The sequence below is a fragment of the Anomaloglossus baeobatrachus genome, chromosome 4 (assembly GCF_048569485.1).
Source record: "Anomaloglossus baeobatrachus isolate aAnoBae1 chromosome 4, aAnoBae1.hap1, whole genome shotgun sequence".
Lineage (NCBI taxonomy): Eukaryota > Metazoa > Chordata > Amphibia > Anura > Aromobatidae > Anomaloglossus > Anomaloglossus baeobatrachus.
In genome coordinates, this window is record NC_134356.1 from 573501786 (window position 1) to 573525983 (window position 24198).

Here is a 24198-nt window from a genome sequence, read left to right on the forward strand (position 1 = left end):
CAGCTTCACCTTGGCTGGTGATCAATTTGGAGGGCTCCCCAGGCGTTTTTTAAAAAAAAAAAAAAAAAAAAAAACGTGGGGTCCCCCCAAATTAGATCACCAGCCAAGGTGAAGCAGACAGCTGGGGTCTGGTATTCTCAGGGTGGGAAGAGCCATGGTTATTGGACTCTTCCCAGCCTAAAAATAGCAGGCCGCAGCCGCCCCAGAAGTGGCGCATCCATTAGATGCGCCAATCCTGGCGCTTCGCTCCAGCTCATCCCGCGCCCTGGTGCGGTGGCAGACGGGGTAATATATGGGGTTGATACCAGCTGTAATGTCACCTGGCATCAAGCCCTGGGGTTAGTGATGTCACGGCATCTGAACAGATACCCGACATCACTAACCCAGTCAAGAAATAGAAAAAAATAAAGACAAAAAAAAAATTTATTTGAAAAAAAACTCCCCGAAACATTCCTCTTTTACCAATTTATTGTAAATAAATAAATTTCGGTCGCTGTAATCCATTTTTGAGGTCCCACGCCGTCTCTGGATCTTCTAGAATATGGGCTGCACGTTCAGGGAACGTATCCCCCATTTTCTGGAAGAGCAAGCTCTCCATGAGCAGTGTGGGTGCAGTAATCTGAGAATACTGCACTCACACTGCCCCGGTCCAACCTAGGGCAGAGTGACCTGCAGTAACCTCATTCCAGAATATGAGGGGCACGCTCACAGAACGTACCCCCCATTTTCTGGAACAGCAGCCTCTCCATGTGAGGAGTGTGGCTGCAGATCACTGCACTCACCCTCCCCCGGTCCACAGTGGAGCCTGTGCATCAGCGACGTCAGCAGGATCCCTGCTTGCAGGGATCCAGCTGACAGCCGCTGTCTGCGCATGCGCCGCCAGCATTCAAGAGAAGGAGGCGGCGTGATCGCGGGGCCGGAGCACCAGCAGACAGGTAACGTATGACCGGGGGCTGGGGGGGGGGGGTGACGGGGGGGGTGACGGAGGGTGACGGGGGGACCTGGGGACAACTTTCTGCCGCATGTGACGTGTCACATGCGGCAGAAAGAGTAGGATGAATGCGGCCGCCATTTTCCACGCTCCGGAGGGAGGAGGGGGGAGGGGGGAGGGGGGAGGCGGCTCTGGAGAACCGGAGGGGGCTCCGGGGACCAGAGATCTCCGGTGTACCGGAGGAGGGGTCAGGGGGAGGACATTTCCCTCCGATCTGAAATGTTTGATCATTTCAGATCGGAGGGAAATGAATACAGAGCCGGCGGCGGCGGCAGTTTTCAGCGCGCGTCGGCGCCATCTTGGATTTTCCGGAGGGGGGGGTAGGGGTGGTGGGGGGACTCTCCGGTACCGGGGGCTTTGGGGGCACTAGAGGATTATATTTATTTCTCATCTGACATGTTTGATCACGTCAGATGAGAAATAAATCAATTTTACCGGCCATTTTTTTTTTTTTTTTAATGTTGTCGCCGGTATACGGTGTATACCGGCGATCGCATTAACGGGGTCCAAAAAAAACACCCCGATTCATAATCTTGGGGGTCTCAGCTACCTCCGGTAGCTGAAACCCCCGAGATTTTTCGTCACTGGGGGGCGCTACAAGCTTTTTCCGGCCTGACGTCTCAAGACGTCGGAACAGAATAAGTACCCTGTTTTTCCGACGTCTTGAGACGTTAGGCCGTCGCTATGGGGTTAAAGGTACCGTCACACTAAGCGACGCTCCAGCGATCCCACCAGCAACCTGACCTGGCAGGGATCACTGGAACGTCGCTACACGGGTTGCTGGTGAGCTGTCACACAGGCAGATCTCACCAGCAACCAGTGACCAGCCCCCCAGCCAGCAGCGACGTGTGGAAGCATGCTGCGCTTGGTAACTAAGGTAAATATCGGGTAACCAACCCGATATTTACCTTGGTTACCAGTGCACACCGCTTAGCGCTGGCTCCCTGCACTCCTAGCCACAGTACACATCGGGTTAATTACCAGATATGTAGTCTGGCTATGTGTGCAGGGAGCAGGGACTCGCCGCGTGAGAGCGGAGGACGCTGGTAACGAAGATAAATATCGGGTAACAAAGGAAAGGGCTTCTTGGTTACCAGATATTTACATTGGTTACCAGCGCACACTGCTTACCGCTGGCTCCCTGCACATTTAGTTGCTCTGTCGCTGTCACACACAGCGATGTGCGCTTCATAGCGGGAGAGCAACAACTAAAAAATGGTCCAGGACATTCAGCAATAACCGGCTACTTCACAGCAGGGACCAGGTTGTTGCTGGATGTCTCACACAGCAGCATCGCTAGCAACATCGCTGTTACGTCACAAAAGTCGTGCCTCAGCAGCGATGTTGCTTAGTGAGACGTGGCCTTTAGACCCCGATTCCAGGAATGTGTCACTTGTGCTTGTGTGCTATAGTTTTCATACAATCATTTTTATCAGCAGGTGATCACTAAAGGACAAGGGGTACCTTCACACTTAGCGATGCAGCAGCGATCCGACCAGCGATCTGACCTGGTCAGGATCGCTGCTGCATCGCTACATGGTCGCTGGTGAGCTGTCAAACAGGCAGATCTCACCAGCGACCAGTGAACAGCCCCCAGCCAGCAGCGACGTGCAAGCGACGCTGCGCTTGCACGGAGCCGCCGTCTGGAAGCTGAGGAGACTGGTAACTAAGGTAAACATCGGGTATGGTTACCCGATGTTTACATTAGTTACCAGCGCACAGCTGTGTGTGCAGGGAGCAGGGAGCCACGCACACTGAGCGCTGGCTCCTTGCTCTCCTAGCTACAGTACACATCGGGTTAATTAACCCGATGTGTAATGCAGCTACATGTGCAGAGAGCAGGGAGCTGCGCACACTGAGCGCTGGCTCCTTGCTCTCCTAGCTGCTGTACACATCGGGTTAATTAACCCGATGTGTACAGCAGCTATATGTGCAGAGAGCCGGAGTCGGCAGCACAGGCAGCGTGAGAGCTGCAGAGGCTGGTAACTAAGGTAAATATCGGGTAACCACCTTGGTTACCCGATGTTTATCTTGGTTACAAGCTTACCTCAGCTGTCAGACGCCGGCTCCTGCTCCCTGCTCGCTTCATTTGTCGCTCTCTCGCTGTCACACACAGCGATCTGTGTGTCACAGTGGGAGAGCGCCTTTGAAGAAAACGAACCAGGGCTGTGTGTAACGAGCAGCGATCTCGCAGCAGGGGCCAGATCGCTGCTCAGTGTCACCCACAGCGAGATCGCTAATGAGGTCACTGCTGCGTCACCAAAAGCGTGACTCAGCAGCGATCTCGGCAGTGAGCTCGCTGTGTGTGAAGCACCCCAAGGTCTCAGGCCAGACCAGCTAATCTGAGTATAAAACCACCCCACCACTGATTAGCAGCTTGCTCACAATGCACTGAGTACACAGGAAGCTGCCAGAGGTATGGGTGAGGATTTTCACAGCTCAGGGGAAATGAGAGACAGAGAGAATATAAGAGAAAAAAAAAAAAAAAAAAAAAGAATTCTAGCATAGGCTACTTTCACACATCCGGATTTTTGCTCTGCGGCACAATACGGCGTTCTGCAGAAAAACCACAACCGGCTTTTGTAACGCCGGTTGCGGGTTTTTTTGCATAGACTTACCTTACTGCCGTATTGTGCTGCAGGGGCTTGCGTGCGGTCCGGTTTTTGCCGCATGCGGCAGATTTAGCCGATGCCGCGGCCGGATCGAACGTTCCCTGCAACGTTTTTTGCTCTGGCAAAAAACACCGCATCGCGCCGCATCCGGCCGCTGCGGCGCATTTTTTCAATGCATACCTATGGAGGCCGGATGCGGCACGATGCGGAAAAAACCGCATCCGCTCGCCGCATGCGGTTTTTTCCACTGCGCATGCTCAGTAGCATGCCGCAACCGGAAAAAAACGGACGGGCCGCATGTAAAAACTTATGCAAAGGATGCGCTGTTTTCGCCGCATCCGTTGCATAGTTTTCACAGCCGGATTGAGCCGCAGTGCTCAAACCGGATGTGTGAAAGTAGCCATAACTGCACCAAGCAGCATTACTGTAATCAGGCTCTCTGCCCCATGTCATGCTGTTCTTAGATTTCATAGCAAAAAACACATTTCAATGCACGCTCGCATTTTCTTTCAGCAGGGTGTGGATGACATCTGGAAATATTTCATCCACTTTGCTTCTAATGTAATAAGATTTTCAGTCCGCATATCAAGATAGAAAATTGCAGGGTTTCATCAAAGTGTGAACATTCTATAAAATGGTAATATCTAAGTGGGCCACAAGAAGATTTTGTGATGTTCCCAATAGAAGCCGCTCGTGTGAATCATCTTCAAAAATTGCATATGCAGTTTATCTGTAAAGGGAATCTGTTCGCAGGATTTCACACCCCATATGTGCATGTAGCGCTTTCAAAGACAAGTCTAGCAATACCTTTACATGGCCAGTTCACTCCTCCATTACTGAGAAATCAGTGATCGAATTAATATACAAATGAAGCTGAAGATCTGAAGCCTGTGTCACTCCAGCTCTATTACCAGCTTAACACTGCCGCCTCCTGCTTGACTGACGACTTCTTTGCCTAAAGTCACACAGCATAAAGGCTGTCAGTCAAGCAGGAGGCGGTGTCTCTGGGTGGGGAATAGAGCTGGAGTGACAGAGGCTTCAGATTTACCATAGCTCTTTAGCGTCAGTCACACGCTTATTTCTCAGTAACAGACAGGCCATGTACAGGTATTACTGGACTTGTCTTTGGACAAGCTTTACGCACATACAAATAGTTGGAGAGTGAAATTCTGCTGACAGATTGCCCTTAAAGGGTTAATTTCATTTTTGCTACTGGTTAAAATTGCCAAGTGGTTATGAAAACGAGTTATTAAAATCCCAGTGTTCAAGAATGGAAGGATTTTTTAAGGTTGCTATTATTTACAGCTTGTTGCCTATGGCTAGAGATGTATAGTGGTTACAAGCTCTTTTCTATAGAGCTTGTAAGCGCTGCTCCAACACTGGCTGGATTGCACTGTTGGATCCCAATCCTCACCCACCTCGCAGGCTACTGAGACAAAGCTGCCTCATATATAACCACATCATAAAGAGTAGGTTGCGCCAGCAGCGTGATCATGCAGGAGACACAATAAGAAGAGCACTGCTGGCAAAGATTATACAACCCCTTTAAAAATTTAAAGGAGTTTTCAGATATTAAGAAAAGGTTCGTTTTTTTTCCCCCACAGGGTGTGTCTGGTATTGCAGCTCCTCTACAATTAAGGTACTACAGACAGCCAATGAATGAGTGGTGCAGTGTAAAAACACAACAACATCCTGCGCGTCTAATTCAGGACAAGCTCATCTATAATCCTACATCAGGATGTGCAGGAGGTGTCTTCATGGGAATGGACAGCAGCACTTCCGGTACGACAGAGGAGATCAGAAAATGCTACACAAATACTAGGATTACAAGTCGGGTATCCAACTCGCGGCCCTCGGACTGTATGCAGCCCAAGAAGGATTTCCAGGCACTGTAGGCCGCCAGCCCTTTCATTTTTATACAGAGAACCTTGTGCATGCACACAGCGCTCTGTACTGAACACTGCTAAGCACTTGCCAACCATCTGGTTTACATTTTGCCAACCAGGATCGTCACTTCCGGTTTGCGGACCGGAAGTGACGTCCTGCGGTGAGGAGCGGCTGTCTGTGTATGTCTACAGTTGCCAACCATCAGCATTTACACTTTGCCAGCCGGTGACGTCACTTCCGGTTTTCGGACCGGAAGTGACGCTCCGTGACGTCACTTCCGGTCTTCGGACCGGAAGTGACGCTCTGTAACTTGTTAATGAGCTAATTGAGCGGTCTATTTAAATCTGGACATTGGACTGTCAGATTACATTGACTGCAGACCCGGACGGGCAGCTTTTTCCTCTGGTCCAGCTTTTCCATATATTTCTACAGAGCCTTTTCTGGTGAGTTCATTACATGGCATTTTTGTGTATTGTCTGTTTTATTAGATTAGAATAGTGTCTCAGTGCTGGTGCTTAGGCTCTTTGTCCTTCTGTATTAGCAAGATATACATTTTTTGGATAAATTTTTGGGTTTCCTGTTTGGTTCCCCTTTTGTTGTATAATGGTTCTATTATGCTACATTTTATCTGTATTTCAATTATATCTTTAGGTGGACATTATATCTGCTAGTGAAGCGGCTCAACTGACAGATTCTTCATTTTTGTCTTTTTGTTGACATTTTTTGTATATCATAGTTTATGGTTCATGCATTATAATGTGGTGAATATTTCTGCCCTTTTTTGTTACCATGATTGTATAATGCCATTATTTCTGTATACTTAAAAAAATTTTATGTATCTTTTTATTGTAGTGTAAACTGATGAAGGTCGGATGACCGAAACGTCTTTAATAATTACACAGATATAAAACAATTTCAGTTGAATGCTTTGAGTGCTGGATTTTTTTCAATTTTTTGATCTGGGGTGGGACCCTATCCAAGCACCAGCGACCTTAGAAGGAGTGCCACATTTCTATATTCTATATCTGAACACTGCTAAGCACAGAATGGAGTCTGACATTGGCCAGTGCCAGCATCAGGATGCTCGTTGTGGGTTGAGTTAGCACGCCATCCTTATGTCCTGCTCCCACCATTGAAGATATACATTATATATATATATAAAAGCTGGGGTGAGAGATACCGGGCACTGCTGATCCCCATATGGTATAAAGCCGCACTTGCAAGAAGAAGAATCCGGGTGCGTGTCCTGAAGCAAAGACGATGCTGGATCCAGACAAAGATATGAAAAGGTCGCACTCCAAGGATTAGGATACAGGTGAAACTTTATTCAAAGTTCACATTACAGGATCAGGTAGTGATTGAGGGTCAGGGTGTGCAACGCCAGATGACGGCGGGCCGTTTCGCAAGTGATTTGGTTCTACGGGTCCGATGCAGGGAAAGACGTAGCATCCGCCCTTAAATACAGGGTCATTCAGGTGCAGCGTCAATACGTGAATAACGTGCAGGATAAAAACAAGTATACCAGTTGTAAATATACAGTGAACATATATGCGTATTTAAGAATTATTTATGCAAAAGACCAAAAAATCTATTTGTTTAATTATCTAGGCATAATCAGAGTAAGCAAGGAAACAATTTAGTACAACATTTGTTATATATAGAAAAAAATCTATACTGCTGAAGAATGCATCGAAAAAACTTCTCTCTTTCTTTTTATCAAGAAGAAATTCCCTTGATACACAAATTAAATAAAGAAAAGAAACAATACTATAAAAAGACTGACAGGTCATTGCGGTCGTTCAGTCCGAGGGGACCAAGGGCATTCAAGTCCATAATTAGTCTGGATTCTTTTTTGAGCAAAAATCGGTGTGTATCACCTCCTGTGGAACAGGGGTTGATTTTTACTACACCGGCAAATCTCAGGAGTCGTGGATTACCACCGTGACACTCCTGCATATGTGCAATTAAATATCTCCAGAATCCGCCCTTTTCTCAATCCCCAATCTACAAAAATTCTAGTGCACGCCCTCATAATCTCCCGCATCGACTACTGCAACATCCTCCTCTGTGGTCTCCCTGCTAACACACTTGCCCCTCTCCAGTCCATCCTTAACTCTGCTGCCCGACTGATCCACCTCTCTCCTCAATACCACCCCGCGTCTCCTCTCTGCAAGTCCCTCCACTGGCTCCCAATCTTCCACCGTATCCAATTCAAATTACTAACACTGACCTACAAAGCTATCCATAATCTGTCTCCTCCATATATCTCTGAACTAATCTCTCGCTACACTCCAAAACGTAACCTCCGGTCCTCCCAAGATCTCCTTCTATCCTCCTCTCTCATTCGCTCCTCATGCAACCGACTCCAAGACTTCTCCCGAGCATCCCCAGTCTCCTGGAACTCACTGCCTCAACACGTCAGACTATCTACTACACTCGCAAGCTTCAAACGGAACCTAAAGACTCATCTGTTCAGAAATGCCTATAACCTTCAATGACCTCACTGCTTCACCACCGTGCGGAGCTGCCGCCCCACCACCGTGCGGAGCTGCCGCCCCACCACCGTGCGGAGCTGCCGCCCCACCACCGTGCGGAGCTGCCGCCCCACCACCGTGCGGAGCTGCCGCCCCACCACCGTGCGGAGCTGCCGCCCCACCACCGTGCGGAGCTGCCGCCCCACCACCGTGCGGAGCTGCCGCCCCACCACCGTGCGGAGCTGCCGCCCCACCACCGTGCGGAGCTGCCGCCCCACCACCGTGCGGAGCTGCCGCCCCACCACCGTGCGGAGCTGCCGCCCCACCTACACCCCACCTACTGTCTCCTCCCCAAAATCCTTTAGGATGTAAGCCCGCAAGGGCAGGGCCCTCTTCCCCCTGTGCTAGTCTGTCTATTGTAACGTGTACATGTATTCTGTATGTAACCCCCTCATGTACAGCACCATGGAATCAATGGTGCTCTATAAATAAACAATAATAATAATAATAATAATTAAACGTGGGGAACCCACTCCAGAGATTATGGACTTTAAATGCTCCCTGAATCTGACATATAAAGGCCGAATTGTTTTGCCTATATAATACCTTTGACAGGGGCAAAAGATGACGTAAACAAGATAGTTAGATTTACAGGTGATCAGGTCATTAACTTTAAAGAACTCGCTGCCGATTTTCAGGGTATCTCCTGTGCAATGATAGTCACAAAAAGGGCAACCTCCACACCTAAAATTTCCTTTAGGTTTATTCCGATCTAGCCATGTACCCTCTTTGGGAGTAGTAATGCGGTTATTAACAAGAATATCTCCTATATTTTTGCATCTCCTGTATGAAATCAGAGGGCCAGCGGTAGCTGTTTCACTGAGGTCTTTATCTTTTATAATTAAATGCCAGTGTTTTTTGATACTAGATTTTATTGTGTCATACATTGAATTAAATTTGAAGTTAAAGACACATTTGTCTGTAATTGCGGTTGTTACTGTATTTCAACTGGCATGAATGTTTTTATTTTTATTCTTGTTTTTGTTCTTATTTATACCTCTATTGGATTGTGAATCGTAGTTTAAAGTTTTTTCAAAGGCCACATTGATAACAGACATGGGATACCCGCGCTCTAATAGGCGTTTGTTCAGATCAGATGCCTGTTGCAGGAAAAACTCAGGGTTATTATGTACTCTCTTGAGGCGCAATATATACATATACATATACATATATATATATATATACTATATACACACACACACACACATTATATATATATATATATATATATATATATATACACACACATATACATACATACGCCTCTCATCTCCTATATGAAGGATGTGGAAGATTATCAGTGAATCCTATGTGATGTATATACAGCAGTCTTTGCGAATTATAAGTGATGTATACTGCAGATCATGTGATGAATATAACGCAGTCTCACATCTCTTATGAAATGTATGGCATAGATTATCAGTGTATCCTGACTATCTGAAGTACATACAGAATAGTCTCTGTGCTTCTTATGTGATGTATGAAGACTAGTTACAGTGTATCCTATGTGATGTATATACAGCAGTCTCAGTGAATTCTAGCAATACCTCATTATTTTTTTTTTTTTTTTAAGTCTGCAGGCCTATGAGCAAATAAATATTAAAAAAGGTTATATCTGTGACTTTTAAAAGAAAATAAAATGTGCTCAAGCACCAACGAGCAGGTAGTACCATCTACCTGCCTGTGGTGCCCGATGCCATTTTTCACCAGCACAGAGTGGTCACAGATCTCTCCTACCAGTGATATAGTGGCTTTGTCAACAGAGTGGTGGTTACTTATCCATGCTGCTCTGTAGAAGGAACGAGACGGCCGACGTCCTACTGATTGACAACTGTCTCCCTGCAGTTAGGCCGTTGGCTGTCCTGCCCTATCTACAGAGCAGAGCCGATGAGAAGCCGCCGCTCTATTGTAACCATCAACAGAAGCAGCTGAATTGCCGGCAGGAATGGTCTGTGACTGATCTATGGTGGAGAAGAATGGCGCTGGGCATAACAGGCAGGTAGGCTGCAACTTCCCACCTGTTACTATTTAGGCACTTATTTTTTTTATACCCTTTAAATGGTGGACAACCTGTTTAAAAGGGATTCTCTCGTATTTGTAAGTTAAGGTACCGTCACACTAAGCAACATCGCTAGCAACATCGCTGCTGAGCACAACTTGCTAGCGATGTTGCGGTGTGTGACATCCAGCAACAACCTGGCCCCTGCTGTGAGGTCGCTGGTTGTTGCTGAATGTCCTGGGCCATTTTTTTAGTTGTTGCTCTCCCGCTGTGAAGCAGACATCGCTGTGTGTGACAGCGACAGAGCAACAACTGTATGTGCAGGCAGCAGGAGCCGGCTTCTGCGGACGCTGGTAACCAATGTAAATATCGGGTAACCAAGAAGCACTTCCTTTGGTTACCCGATATTTACCGTGCTTACCAGCGTCCGCAGAAGCCGTCTCCCTGCACACGTAGCAGAGTACACATCGGGTAATTAACCCGATGTGTACTGTGGCTAGGTGTGCAGAGAGCCAGCGCTAAGCGGTGTGCGCTGGTAACCAAGGTAAATATCGGGTTGGTTACCCGATATTTACCTTAGTTACCAAGCGCAGCATGCTTCCACGTGTAGCGACGCTCCAGCGATCCCTGCCAGGTCAGGTTGCTGGTGGGATCGCTGGAGTGTCGCTTAGTGTGACATCTCACCAGCGACCTCCTAGCAACTTACCAGCGATCCTCATCAGGTTGTATCGTTATTGGGATCGCTGGTAAGTTGTTTAGTGTGACTGGGCCTTTAGATGAATAACTTCATGATCTCTGGGGGTCTGACTACTGGGACAACCACCGATCCCGAGAACCTGGGTCACGTGATTGGAGCAGTCATCAATCATATGCACATACAATCCATTCACACTCAGGATCGTTGGGGTCCCAACAATCAGGACCCCAGTGATTGAGAAGTCATTCCATGGATGAGGATAGGTAATAGAAAAGAAAACCTAAAACTTGTCACTAGATTTATGTCCATTTTTTTTTTTTTTTTTTTTTTTACAATAAAAAAAAATAAAAATATGAATGATATTTTATTACTTAGATATGAACATTTTCTATATCAATCAAAAACGTAGGACCTGATTATTCTGAAAGCCTCTCCGAATAACCCGCTCCATAATTATGATTATTATGTAAGGATTTTCATTTGCTCACCTTTGGTTGAAGATATTACAATACGTATGCAGAGAACCATTTATTGCTCATCGACTTTTGTTAAGGTTTGTTTATTTAACATGCGATAAGTGTTCTTCCAATGTGGCCCGGAGACATCGACAAGTTGGACACCCTTGGACTACAACATTGAGGATATCACTGGTCTACAACTTATATTTGTGTTTTCATTGCTGTCCAGGCTACATCCCAGAGGTGACAGGAGGCGGGGGGCGGGGGGGGGGGGGGGTGCCTCCATTTATTATTTTATTTATTTCTTTTTAGACCAGATAGCTCCTTTAACATTTTATAGAGTGAACTTGATGGACTTGTGTCTTCAGAGTTGCTACACTACTATATATCGGTGACCTTTCCAGCAGATAGGTCATCAATATTAGATCGGTGGAGGTGTGAGACAGATCAGCTGTTCTCGGTGCTGCTGTAGGCCAGATGTCAGCTGCGGAGCAGAACAGCACAGCTCCAACAACTGCCAGGTACTACAGATACAGTTCTATTCCTTTGCACAGGGCCAATACTGCAGTACCGGGGCAGCAGCTACTACACAGACGATGGAGCTGTGCAGCTCTGCAACTGATCACATCTGGCCACAAGCACCAAGCACAGCTGATCGGGAGGGGGTGAACACTTCACAGTTTGCTACTGTGTCCAATCTAGGCAATATTCCATGAGCTAAATACATCAACACAAATCTCTGTTGTTCTCAGGGTTTGGTATAATTTATCAGCTGACATTCTGCATCATTCTGGAATCCGCGCTGTTTAGCAACCATGCTGTGGTGTCAAACTCAAGACCCGTGGGCCAAATCCGGGCCGCCACATTTTTTGTGGCTTGCGACTGTGAGGTCAAGATACAGAACGAACGGCTCTGCACTTTCCCAGTACGGCTAGTCGGTACTTCTGTGTCCACTGCTTGTGATTTTCTTTAAGGCTACGGGACCACGATCTTAAGTGCCACCATTCTGGACGCAGCAAACTTCCAGATTGTCTCTTCAGGGAGGAAGGGGACGAACTCTAGTGCCACCTACTAGAAATAGCAATCCTAAAAGTCAAAAGGTGGCCCTTAACCTCACTGCCAGCCATATTGGTTGGTCAGTCTCCACACGAAGAAACATTTTCCCCTTAGACCCCATTATAGCTCCTCTTCCAGAGACGCTGGCATCCTGGGTGGGAGAACGCCCATGATCAGGATTACTGATGCCGCAAAATTTCACTGTGTTCTCCTGCTCAAAACACTCGCGTCTGCGCAAAGAAGGGAATTTTGTTTACTTACCGTAAATTCCTTTTCTTCTAGCTCCAATTGGGAGACCCAGACAATTGGGTGTATAGCTACTGCCTCCGGAGGCCGCACAAAGTACTACACTTAAAAGTGTAAGGCCCCTCCCCTTCTGGCTATACACCCCCCCGTGGGAGCACGGGTCCCTCAGTTTTAGTGCAAAAGCAAGAAGGAGGAAAGCCAATAACTGTTTCAAAAACAAATTCAATCCGATAACAATATCGGAGAACGTAACTTATCAACATGAACAACATGTGCACCCGAAAAACAAATACCCTAAGAAAAAACAGGGCGGGTGCTGGGTCTCCCAATTGGAGCTAGAAGAAAAGGAATTTACGGTAAGTAAACAAAATTCCCTTCTTTTTCGCTCCTAATTGGGAGACCCAGACAATTGGGACGTCCAAAAGCAGTCCCTAGGTGGGTAAAAGAATACCTCGTGATCGGGCTGTCAGGCAGCCCTTTCTTACAGGTGGGCCACCGCCGCCTGCAGGACTTGTCTACCTAGGCTGGCATCCGCCGAAGCGTAGGTATGCACCTGATAATGCTTGGTAAAAGTGTGCAGACTCGACCAGGTAGCCGCCTGGCACACCTGCTGAGCCGTAGCCTGATGCCGTAATGCCCAGGACGCACCCACGGCTCTGGTAGAATGGGCCTTCAGTCCAGAAGGAGTCGGAAGCCCAGCAGAACGGTAGGCGTGAAGAATTGGTTCCTTGATCCACCGCGCAAGGGTGGATTTGGAAGCTTGCGACCCTTTATGCTGACCAGCGACCAGGATAAAGAGTGCATCCGAACGGCGCAGAGGCGCCGTGCGTGAAATGTAGATCCTGAGTGCTCTCACCAGGTCCAACAGATGCAAACCCTTTTCAAATTGGTGAACTGGATGCGGACACAAAGATGGTAAAGTGATATCCTGATTGAGATGAAAGGAAGATACCACCTTGGGAAGAAACTCTGGAATTGGACGCAGTACTACCTTGTCTTGGTGAAACACCAGGAAGGGAGATTTGCAAGATAACGCCGCCAGCTCTGACACTCTCCGAAGAGACGTGACCGCCACCAGAAAAGCCACTTTCTGTGAAAGCCGAGAAAAGGAAATCTCCTTCATAGGCTCGAAAGGTGGCTTCTGGAGAGCAATTAGAACCTTGTTCAGATCCCAGGGTTCCAATGGCCGCTTGTAAGGGGGAACGATATGACAAACCCCTTGCAGGAACGTGCGTACCTTAGGAAGTCGCGCCAGGCGCTTCTGAAAGAATACGGATAGCGCAGAGACTTGTCCTTTAAGGGAGCTAAGCGACAAACCTTTTTCCAACCCAGACTGCAGGAAGGAAAGAAAAATAGGCAATGCAAATGGCCAGGGAGAAACTCCCTGAGCGGAGCACCAAGATAAGAATATCTTCCACGTTCTGTGGTAGATCTTGGCGGAGGATGGTTTCCTAGCCTGTCTCATGGTGGCAACAACATCATGAGATAAACCTGAGGTCCCTAGGATCCAGGACTCAATGGCCACACAGTCAGGTTCAGGGCCGCAGAATTCAGATGGAAAAACGGCCCTTGAGACAGCAAGTCTGGACGGTCTGGTAGCGCCCACGGTTGTCCTACCGTAAGATGCCACAGATCCGGGTACCACGACCTCCTTGGCCAGTCTGGAGCGACGAGAATGGCGCAACGGCAGTCGGACCTGATTTTGCGGAGCACTCTGGGCAACAATGCCAGAGGTGGAAACACATAAGGTAGTCGGAACTGCGACCAATCCTGAACTAAGGCGTCTGCCGCCAGAGCTCGGTGATCGTGAGACCGTGCCATGAAAACCGGGACCTTGTTGTTGTGCCGTGACGCCATCAGGTCGACGTCCGGCATCCCCCAGCGGCGACAGATCTCCTGAAACACGTCCGGGTGAAGGGACCATTCCCCTGCGTCCATGCCCTGGCGACTGAGAAAGTCTGCTTCCCAGTTTTCCACGCCTGGGATGTGAACTGCGGATATGGTGGATGCTGTGTTTTCCACCCACGTCAGAATCCGCCGGACTTCTTGAAAGGCTTGCCGACTGCGTGTTCCCCCTTGGTGGTTGATGTACGCCACCGCTGTGGAATTGTCCGACTGAATCCGGATCTGCTTGCCCTCCAGCCACTGATGGAAGGCTCGCAGAGCCAGATAGACTGCTCTGATTTCCAGAACATTGATCTGAAGGGTGGACTCTCTCTGAGTCCACGTACCCTGAGCCCTGTGGTGAAGAAACACTGCTCCCCACCCTGATAGGCTCGCATCTGTCGTGACCACCGCCCAGGATGGGGGTAGGAACGACTTTCCTTTTGACAATGAGGTGGGAAGAAGCCACCATCGGAGAGAGTCGTTGGCTGCCTGAGAGAGGGAGACATCCCTGTCGAGGGACGTCGACTTCCCGTCCCATTGGCGGAGAATGTCCCATTGTAGAGGGCGCAGATGAAACTGCGCGAAAGGGACTGCTTCCATTGCTGCCACCATCTTCCCTAGGAAATGCATGAGGCGCCTCAAGGAGTGGGACTGGTTCTGCAGGAGAGATTGCACCCCTGTCTGCAGAGAGCACTGCTTGTCCAGTGGAAGCTTCACTATCGCTGAGAGAGTATGAAACTCCATGCCAAGATATGTTAGTGATTGGGTCGGGGTTAGATTTGACTTTGAAAAGTTGATAATCCACCCGAAACTCTGGAGAGTCTTCAGTGCCACGTCCAGACTGTGTTGGCATGCCTCTTGAGAGGGTGCCTTTATAAGTAGATCGTCCAAATACGGGATCACGGAGTGACCCTGCGAGTGCAGGACAGCTACTACTGCTGCCATGACCTTGGTGAAGACCCGAGGGGCTGTTGCCAGCCCGAAAGGTAACGCTACGAACTGCAGGTGTTCGCTTTCTATAACGAAGCGTAGAAAACGCTGATGCTCTGGCGCAATCGGCACGTGAAGATAAGCATCTTTGATGTCTATTGATGCTAAGAAATCTCCTTGAGACATTGAGGCTATGACGGAGCGTAGAGATTCCATCCGGAACCTCCTGGTTTTTAAGTGTTTGTTGAGCAACTTTAGATCCAGGACGGGCCGAAAGGACCCGTCCTTCTTTGGCACCACAAACAGATTGGAGTAAAAACCGTGACCTTGTTCCTGAAGAGGAACGGAAGTCACCACTCCTTCCGCCTTTAGAGCGGCCACCGCCTGCAGCAGAGCATCGGCTCGGTCGGGCGGTGGGGAAGTTCTGAAGAAACGAGTTGGAGGACGAGAGCTGAACTCTATCCTGTACCCGTGAGACAGAATGTCCTTCACCCAACGGTCTTTGACCTGTGACAGCCAAATGTCGCCAAAGCGGGAGAGCCTGCCACCGACCGAGGATGCGGAGAGAGGAGGCTGAAAGTCATGAGGAAGCCGTCTTGGTAACGGTTCTTCCTGCTGTCTTTTTTGGGCGTGACTGAGTCCGCCAAGAATCTGAGCCTCTCTGATCCTTTTGGACGAGGAGAATTGGGACCTGCCTGAGCCTCGAAAGGACCGAAAACCAGACTGACCCCTCCTTTGTTGGGGCTTGTTTTGTCTGTGTTGAGGTAAGGATGAGTCCTTACCCTTGGAGTGTTTAATGATTTCATCCAAACGCTCCCCAAACAATCGTTCGCGAGAAAAAGGCAAACTGGTTAAGCACTTCTTGGAAGCAGAATCTGCCTTCCATTCTCTCAACCACAGGGCTCTGCGCAAAACCACGGAGTTGGCTGACGCCACCGCCGTACGGCTCGTAGAGTCCAGGACAGCATTAATCGCGTAAGACGCGAATGCAGACATTTGAGAGGTCAATGGTGCCACCTGCGGGGCAGATGTACGTGTGACCGAGTCGACTTGTATAAGCCCAGCTGAAATGGCTTGGAGTGCCCATACGGCTGCAAAAGCTGGTGCCAACGACGCTCCAATAGCTTCATAGATGGATTTCAGCCAGAGCTCCATCTGCCTGTCAGTGGCATCTTTAAGTGCCGCTCCATCTTCTACTGCAACTAAAGATCTAGCTGCAAGCCTGGAGATTGGAGGGTCCACCTTGGGACACTGGGTCCAACCCTTGACCACGTCAGGGGGAAAAGGATAGCGTGTATCTTTAAGCCGTTTAGAAAACCGCTTCTCAGGATAAGCGTGGTGTTTCTGGATTGCATCTCTAAAGTCAGAGTGGTCCAGAAAAGTGCTTAATTTACGCTTGGGATATCTGAAATGGAATTTCTCCTGCTGTGAAGCTGCCTCCTCCGCAGGAAGAGCTGGCGGGGAAATATCTAACATCCTATTGATGGACGCTATAAGATCATTCACTATGGCGTCACCATCCGGTGTATCCAGATTGAGAGCGGTCCCAGGATCAGAATCTTGATCAGTTACATCCGCCTCATCACCCATAGATTCGTCCCGCTGGGATCCTGACCAGTGAGACGAAGTTGAGGGCCCCTCATAACGAGCCCGCTTAGGTTGTCTGGGACTGTTGTCTGAGTCAGAATCGTCACCCTGGGGTGCATGTGACACCCCCGGAGCTTGGAAGTGTTCCAGCTGAGGGGGACCAGGGAGCAATGATGCCACAGTGTCCATGGTCTGAGTTACTGGTCTAGACTGCAATGTTTCAAGAATCTTTGACATGGTCATAGACAATCTGTCAGCAAAAGCTGCAAACTCCGTTCCTGTCACCTGGACAGCATTCACAGGTGGTACACTCTGGGTCACGTCCAGCAGAGGCCCCGGCTGTGCAAGTTGCACAGGGGCCGAGCACTGCACACAATGGGGGTCAGTGGAACCTGCCGGTAGAGCAGCCCCACATGCGGTACAGGCAGCATATAATGTCTGTGCCTTAGCACCCTTGCGTTTTGCGGACGACATGCTGTTGCATCCTTGTAATCTAGGAGGGTATATAGCCGAGAATCACCAGCGACCGTACAGTACAAAGTATTTGCAAACACAAAATACTCAGTATACAAACGGCACAAGTGGGGGTGAGCCCTTGAGGGCTGCTTACCGCCCGCTGAACAGCGGGTATGAGGCCGTAGAATCCCGTGTCTGGGTCTCCCCGTCTCCCCTCTGCAGCTCAGCGTGCAGGCAGGAATGGCTGCCGGCGTTCAGTGAAGAGGGGCGGACCGTGGGCGTGCCACAAACAAAGTGCGGGAAACTGCGTCCTACTGTGCCTGGTGTGAGGGCTGGAGTATGTAAAAAAAGACTCCAGCCCTCAGCGCTGATGCTCTGTACAGCGTCCCGCCCTCCTCCTGACTGGCAGGTGCGGAGGCGGGAACGAACGAACTAGGCCGCAAAAGCCGGGGACTGTAGTAATAAGCGCGGCCGTGATATATGCACGGTCAGCGCGGAAGTCCCCGGCGCACCACAAGTCCCAGCCGCGTCGCAGTCCCAGCGGCCGGCGCGACCGTTCTCCCTGAGTCTACCCACTCAGCTAAGCTGAAGTGAGGAAATGGCACAAGCGCAGCAGCGCTATTGTCCACGGCGCACTAACACACCCAGCAATGCTGCGGTGTGCGCGCGTATGCACGGGGACACAGAGTACCTTGACGGAGCAGGGCCATGTCCCTGACGATACTCAGCTCCATATCCAGCGGCTTCTCCAGGGGCTGTGGATGGAGCACGGTCTCAGTGCCTGGAGACCGGTAAAATCCCACTTCGCCCAGAGCCCTAATGGGGATGGGGAAGGAATCAGCATGTGGGCTCCAGCCTCCGTACCCGCAATGGGTACCTCAACCTTAACAAGCACCACCGACAGAAAGTGGGGTGAGAAGGGAGCATGCTGGGGGCCCTGTATGGGCCCTCTTTTCTTCCATCCGACATAGTCAGCAGCTGCTGCTGACTAAATAGTGGAGCTATGCGTGCGTGTCTGACCTCCTTCGCACAAAGCAAAAAACTGAGGGACCCGTGCTCCCACGGGGGGGGGGGGTGTATAGCCAGAAGGGGAGGGGCCTTACACTTTTAAGTGTAGTACTTTGTGCGGCCTCCGGAGGCAGTAGCTATACACCCAATTGTCTGGGTCTCCCAATTAGGAGCGAAAAAGAAAATAAATGGACATGCTGCAGCTCAGAAAGCCAGACCGCAGGTCAGTTCATAGAGCATCCAAAGCGTAGTGTGTATTTTACGTCAACACAGCCAGCGATTGCCAGAGGCGGAGCCAGCAAAACGGGCGCTGGTGCCATCTGTGAATCTGAGCAGACACAGCCAGTGCTTAGGAGAGGGGCGGCACCAACCCAAGAAGCGGGTGCCATCTTTGAAATCGAGGGGACGAGGTCAGCAGGCATTTAAAGGGGGTGTTATAACCAAAGGGAGCAGGTTCCATCTTTGAACCTTTAAATTAGCACGGAGGCAGCCACTACTTAGCATAAGGTCCAGCCCAAGCAAAGGGAGCAGGAGCCATCTTTGATTTAGAGCAAATGCAGCGTATCTTATACAATAAGGTCCAGGACAGCGCCTTTGACCCTACAACCCTTGAACCGTGCCCTACTGCTCACGGGCGGCCCTCGCACGACCCCCGCTGCCCACGGGCGGCCCTCGCACGACCGACCCGACCCCCCCCGCTGCCCACGGGAGGCCCTCGCATGACCCCGCTGCCCACGGGCGGCCCTCGCATAGCCCCTGGACAGTTTGTACATTATAGTCCTTGCTCGTACCATGTTTAACAATGAATACTTACAACTAAAAGTGGCCCCCTTTGAAGGCAACCATAATCTTGATGTGGCCCTTTGAGAAAATTTGTTTGACACCCCTGCCATAGGACTTTTGTGTCTACCCTGGGTAATAATACTAACGTGTACTAATTTATTAGGACTGTAAAGATTTTTATCTAGAACAGCAAAAATGTATTCTATATCTGCAGAGATTTTGATATTTCTTATCAGATGACAGCAATCTTTAACCATGACTGATGAATTATGATGAAATAAGGATGGGAGGACAAATGTCAGAAGAAAATGTGTCCCTCCTGCCAATACCAGAGTAGTACGGTAATTTAACTAACCAGAAACAAATAAGATAAATGCAGTATTTTTTTGTGCAAAAATGGGTGTAAAGCACCAAATGTCATCACCAAAACCTTGCAAATCCCAAACATAAAGGCATTGGTCAGATGGTGAGAAATTAAATCGTATTCGACTCAAGTCGGGACTGAGCATAAAAAGTCAATGTCCCAGAGATGGGTCCTCCTAGGTCCGCATCGGCCATAAAGTGTTGGGAAATCCCAGCAATATGCGACCACTTAATAAGATGGGAATACACCATTAACCATCACATTACACTAGAAATCCCGAAATAAAGTCGCCCCCATTATTCTTCTGTAGAAATAAAGATCCTCGGAATTTCCTGTTCCCATTTGACCGTGTATAAAATAAGAATAATTCACGCCCCAATAAACCAGTAAGGACTATGGTAGAGTAATTCTGTCTGACCGGAATGACGAGCGAACTGGACCAAGGTTTGGGCAGCGGAGATGACAAACGTCCACTTATCCGCGAGGATCCGTGGGGAACGATCCGTCTGATGGAAGCGCAGAAATGGCCAGGTGTATGGGAGGCTCGGCCGTCACCCATGTCTACAGCTATGAATGGCGTCCTGTGCAATGTATTGATATTTGTCGGCATCATTGTGTAGAAAACAATTAGGGCAGGTGTTGTCATTGTGACCGGACGCACCTAAACCCCACAAACAATAACCGTACACCCACGGCTCCGGGATCATGAATGGCCGCCAGTAAAAGCCATGAGATGTAGGTACCAAGTCACCCTGTGCAGGATAGTAAAACCACATTACAAGCAGGATGGGCAAAGAACAGAGGAACCTGATGCCCAACCCCACCCACAGCTCAGAACCCCGGGCTGCAGGCGATGACCCGAGGCAGGAGCAGCGCTGCCGCTAATCACTACAAATAGGAGCAGCAATTAACCACTGCACGCCCTGAGCACAGGAAGGAGTGATCTCCTGCAGCCCCTAAGGGGTTAAAACTGTGCAATAACAAAACTACAAATCCCAGCAAGCCCTGCCAGACTGGGGGGGGGTGGTCTATGAACCATTGCAGTGTCAGGTTGAGGCACAGACCCAGTCCTGACCCCATGTGTCCCACCCGCATGCACTCACTGTGATGGTCACTTCGTGCTTCTTCAGTCGGGACTTTAAACTCTTCATTTTGTTTCTTGCAGTTGTCGCTGGTGCAAAGGTCGCAGTTTCCCCGGTCCTCAGATCATCGTGCTCCGGTCCTCTCGCCTCTCCCGCACTCACTCCCGTCACTTTCCCTGTATTCTGCCCCTGGGCTCTGCAGCGCTCTTCTAACCACAACCAATCAGATTCCAACCTCGGTGGAGATTGATTTCCCTGCAACCAATCAACATCTAGGAAAAGTTTGCGGGCGGGACTTCCTCTGAGAACTTTTTTTCCTAGATTTTGGACACACCTTTCGGCGGGAGCGTGACGTCACGCAGGTGGAGGAGGCATGAGACATGGCCATAATGTATATAACCGTGTATATAGGACGTGTGACGTCACGCAGGTGGAGGAAGCATGAGACATGGCCATAATGTATATAACCGAGTATATAGGACGTGTGACGTCACGCAGGTGGAGAAGGCATGAGACATGGCCATAGCTTATATAGCCGTGTGTATAGGACGTGTGACGTCACGCAGGTGGAGGAGACATGGCCATAGTGTATATAGGAGGTGTGACTGGGGAGGTCTGCTCTGGGAGGAATGACTGCAGCTATTAACATGGCATTATTCACCTCCTCTCCAGTAAATCCCCCCCCTCATGCTTGCTGTGAGCATCCTCCCCTGAGTCACAGTACAAGGAGCGCTGTAGGATTGTCTCATGTAAGGACATCATGCCATATTTTTATATACACTAGAAGGTGGCCCGATTCTACGCATCGGGTATTCTAGAATTTAGGTATTGTGTAGTTAATGTATGATTTTTGTTATATATATATAGATGTTGTTGTGTGTAGTTGCCAGTGTTTGTGTAGGGCACTGTAAGGCCCTGTGCGCACTGGAAAATGGAATTTTCTCAAGAAAATTCCGCAGGCATTGAAAGATTACCACACCCGCGGTAAAAAAACCCCACGGCAAACCGCACCCGAAAACCGCATGCGGTTTGCCGCAGTTTGCTGCGGTTTTACCGCTGTATTGTTCGCGGTATTGCCACGTGCGGGTTGGTACATGTGCTTTAATGCATTCAATGCAATAAAGCACATTAAAAAAAAAAAGTCATTTCATTCTGAGATAGAGAAATAGATAGAAGACTAGATAGAGTCCCTGTGAGCACACTCTGCATTTCTCACGGTTGGCAGTGAGTTCACATTACCGGCTGTGGGAAATGACCGGTAATTACCTCTGCTGTCTCGTTGCGAGGCTGCATTCAGCGCTGTGTGTCAGTCGCGGCTGGATTACGCCGTAGCTGTGTGTTTCGGGGGGGAGTTAATAAACGGGTGAACCAGGAGCTTTTTTGTGTTTTATTTAAAATAAAGGATTTTTCGGTGTGTGTTTTTTCACTTCACTTACGGGTTGATCATGTCAGCTGTCTCATAGACACTGCCATGATCAAGCCTGGACTTAGTGGCGGCGATCCGCTGCCATTAACTCCTTATTACCTGGATCGCCACCGCATCACGGCATCTAGAAGAGCTGGGGACACTCCGGTACTGCCGCATAATGCATGCGACAGTCCCGGGGCAGCTGCGGCTGATATTCTCGCCTGCGGGAGGGGGGAGGGAGGCAGGGAACATTAACCCTGCCCCTCGCCCTCCCCAGCCTGAGAATACTGGGCCGCCGCTGTGTGCTTACCTCAGCTGGACGGTAAAAATACAGCGGAGCCCACGTGTTTTTTCTATATTTCCGTTTGCTTTCTATGTGTGTTCTATGTCTCTGTGTGAGTGTGATCTGTCTGTGTCTGTGATGTGTGTGTTTACTCTCTGCTCCGCTTCCTCTTCCTGTCATAATGACATCACTTCCCTGCAAACCGCAGGCAGCGATGTACATTACGGCAGGTAAACCGCGAAATACCGGAGGGAATAACGCAGGAAAACGCAATGAACCGCACAGAATTTGTTGCCTGCGTTATTCCCTGCGGGATTTCACGATTACATTGGAGTCAATGGAGTGAAATCCCGCAGCGACGTGCGGAAAAGAAGTGACATGCAATTGTTTTTGCTGCGGGAATCCCGCAGCAAAACATGCAGCTGTCAAATTCCGCATAGTGCGCACAGCATTTTTTTTTTTCCCATAGGTTTTGCTGGTGATTCACTGCAGAGATGTTATGAACATTTTCTGCAGCGAAACATGCAGCAAAACTGCAGGAAATCCGCGGCAAAAAACGGTAAGTGCGCACAGGGCCTAAATGTTCTGGGTGTTGTCTGGGTGGGGGGGTGGTGAGAGCGGTGTTGTTTGTGTGTTGCGTTGTGTGTGTTGCGTTGTTTGTGGAGCGCTGTGTGTCTGCAGCATTGTGTGTGTGTCGTGCTGTGTGTGTTGCGCGATTTGTGTGGGTGTGGCTGTGGGTTGCGTGTGTGTGTTTTGGGGGGAGGTATGTTTTGTGCAATGTGTGTGTGTTGCGCAGTATGTTCGTATATTTGTGTATGCCGCGGTGTTTGTGTGTTGGGTGTTGTGTGTGTGCGGCGTTGTCTGTGTGTGTGTGTGGGTGTCTGTGTAGGGCGGTGTTTGTGGTTCCCAGTGTGTTTGGTGTGTTGTGCGGTGCGCGTGTGGCGGTGTGTGTGTGTTTTGGGGGGAGGTGTGCACCCCCATCGTGCTCCATCCCCCCTGCTGCGCACCCCCCATCGTGCACCTTCCCCCAAGCTGCGCATCCCCATCGTGCTCCATCTCCCATGCTGCGCACTCCCCATTGTGCTCCATCCCCCATGCTGCGCACCCCCCATCGTGCTCCATCCCCCATGCTGCGCACCCCCCATCGTGCTCCATCCCCCATGCTGCGCACCCCCCATCGTGCTCCATCCCCCATGCTGCGCACTAGGGTGACCGAATCTCATAGGGGGGGGGGAATATCGGAATCTTGTTCGTCTGGACCCCACAAAACGATTCCCCTTTCCAGATATTGAGATAGCCAAAATTTGAGCTCGATCAAACGACGTTAACCCGTGCCGCTCGTTGCTCAAAGTTTGAAAAAATCCAAATTTTTGGCCAAAAAGCTGACATATGGAGCCATAACTCCAGAACGGTAAATAATAAAAACACGCTTAATATCTCAAAAGAAAGCTAATGTTGTTCTTCAAAATTTATATGTTACACACAGGGTGCATGTAATTTCTATTTTAGGGATGGTGATTTTACTTCAGCGTACAACCGACCTTTTATTTATTCAGTTTAGTTTCTAAAGTGCCTTTGAGCTGGTTAGATCGAAGCCGTAGCTGTATATGAATGCCTACAGGAATGGGGTCTTGCCAACACCGTCAAGGCGATGTGCTTCAACACTGCAGCATCGAACACGGGAAGACTCAAAGGAGCATGCGTCCTATTGGAGCAAATGTTAGGAAGAGAATTGCTACACCTAGCTTGCCGTCACCATATCTTGGAAATTGTGTTAGGAGGCGTAATCGACACAAAAATGGGATCAACCACTGGACCCCATCCAGACATTCTCAAAAGATTCCTCACTGCGTGGCCCAAGATAGACAAAGGAAAATACGACACAGGTATCAGTGACAATCTAATACAAAAGCAGCTAACTCCAGAAGTA

General features: G+C 49.3%; 1 protein-coding gene across 2 annotated transcripts in view; it reads right to left on the bottom strand.

Moving 5' to 3' along the window:
• UACA (uveal autoantigen with coiled-coil domains and ankyrin repeats) overlaps window positions 1-20757 on the bottom strand; it is a 143999-nt gene extending 123242 nt beyond the window's left edge. For both annotated transcript variants that reach the window (XM_075346087.1, XM_075346085.1), the window contains exon 1: window positions 20599-20757. In XM_075346087.1, coding sequence (XP_075202202.1) covers window positions 20599-20646 — 48 coding nt within the window. In that variant the 5' untranslated portion in view covers window positions 20647-20757. The remainder of the gene's footprint in view (window positions 1-20598) is intronic.
• Between the last annotated feature and the right edge of the window lie 3441 nt (window positions 20758-24198).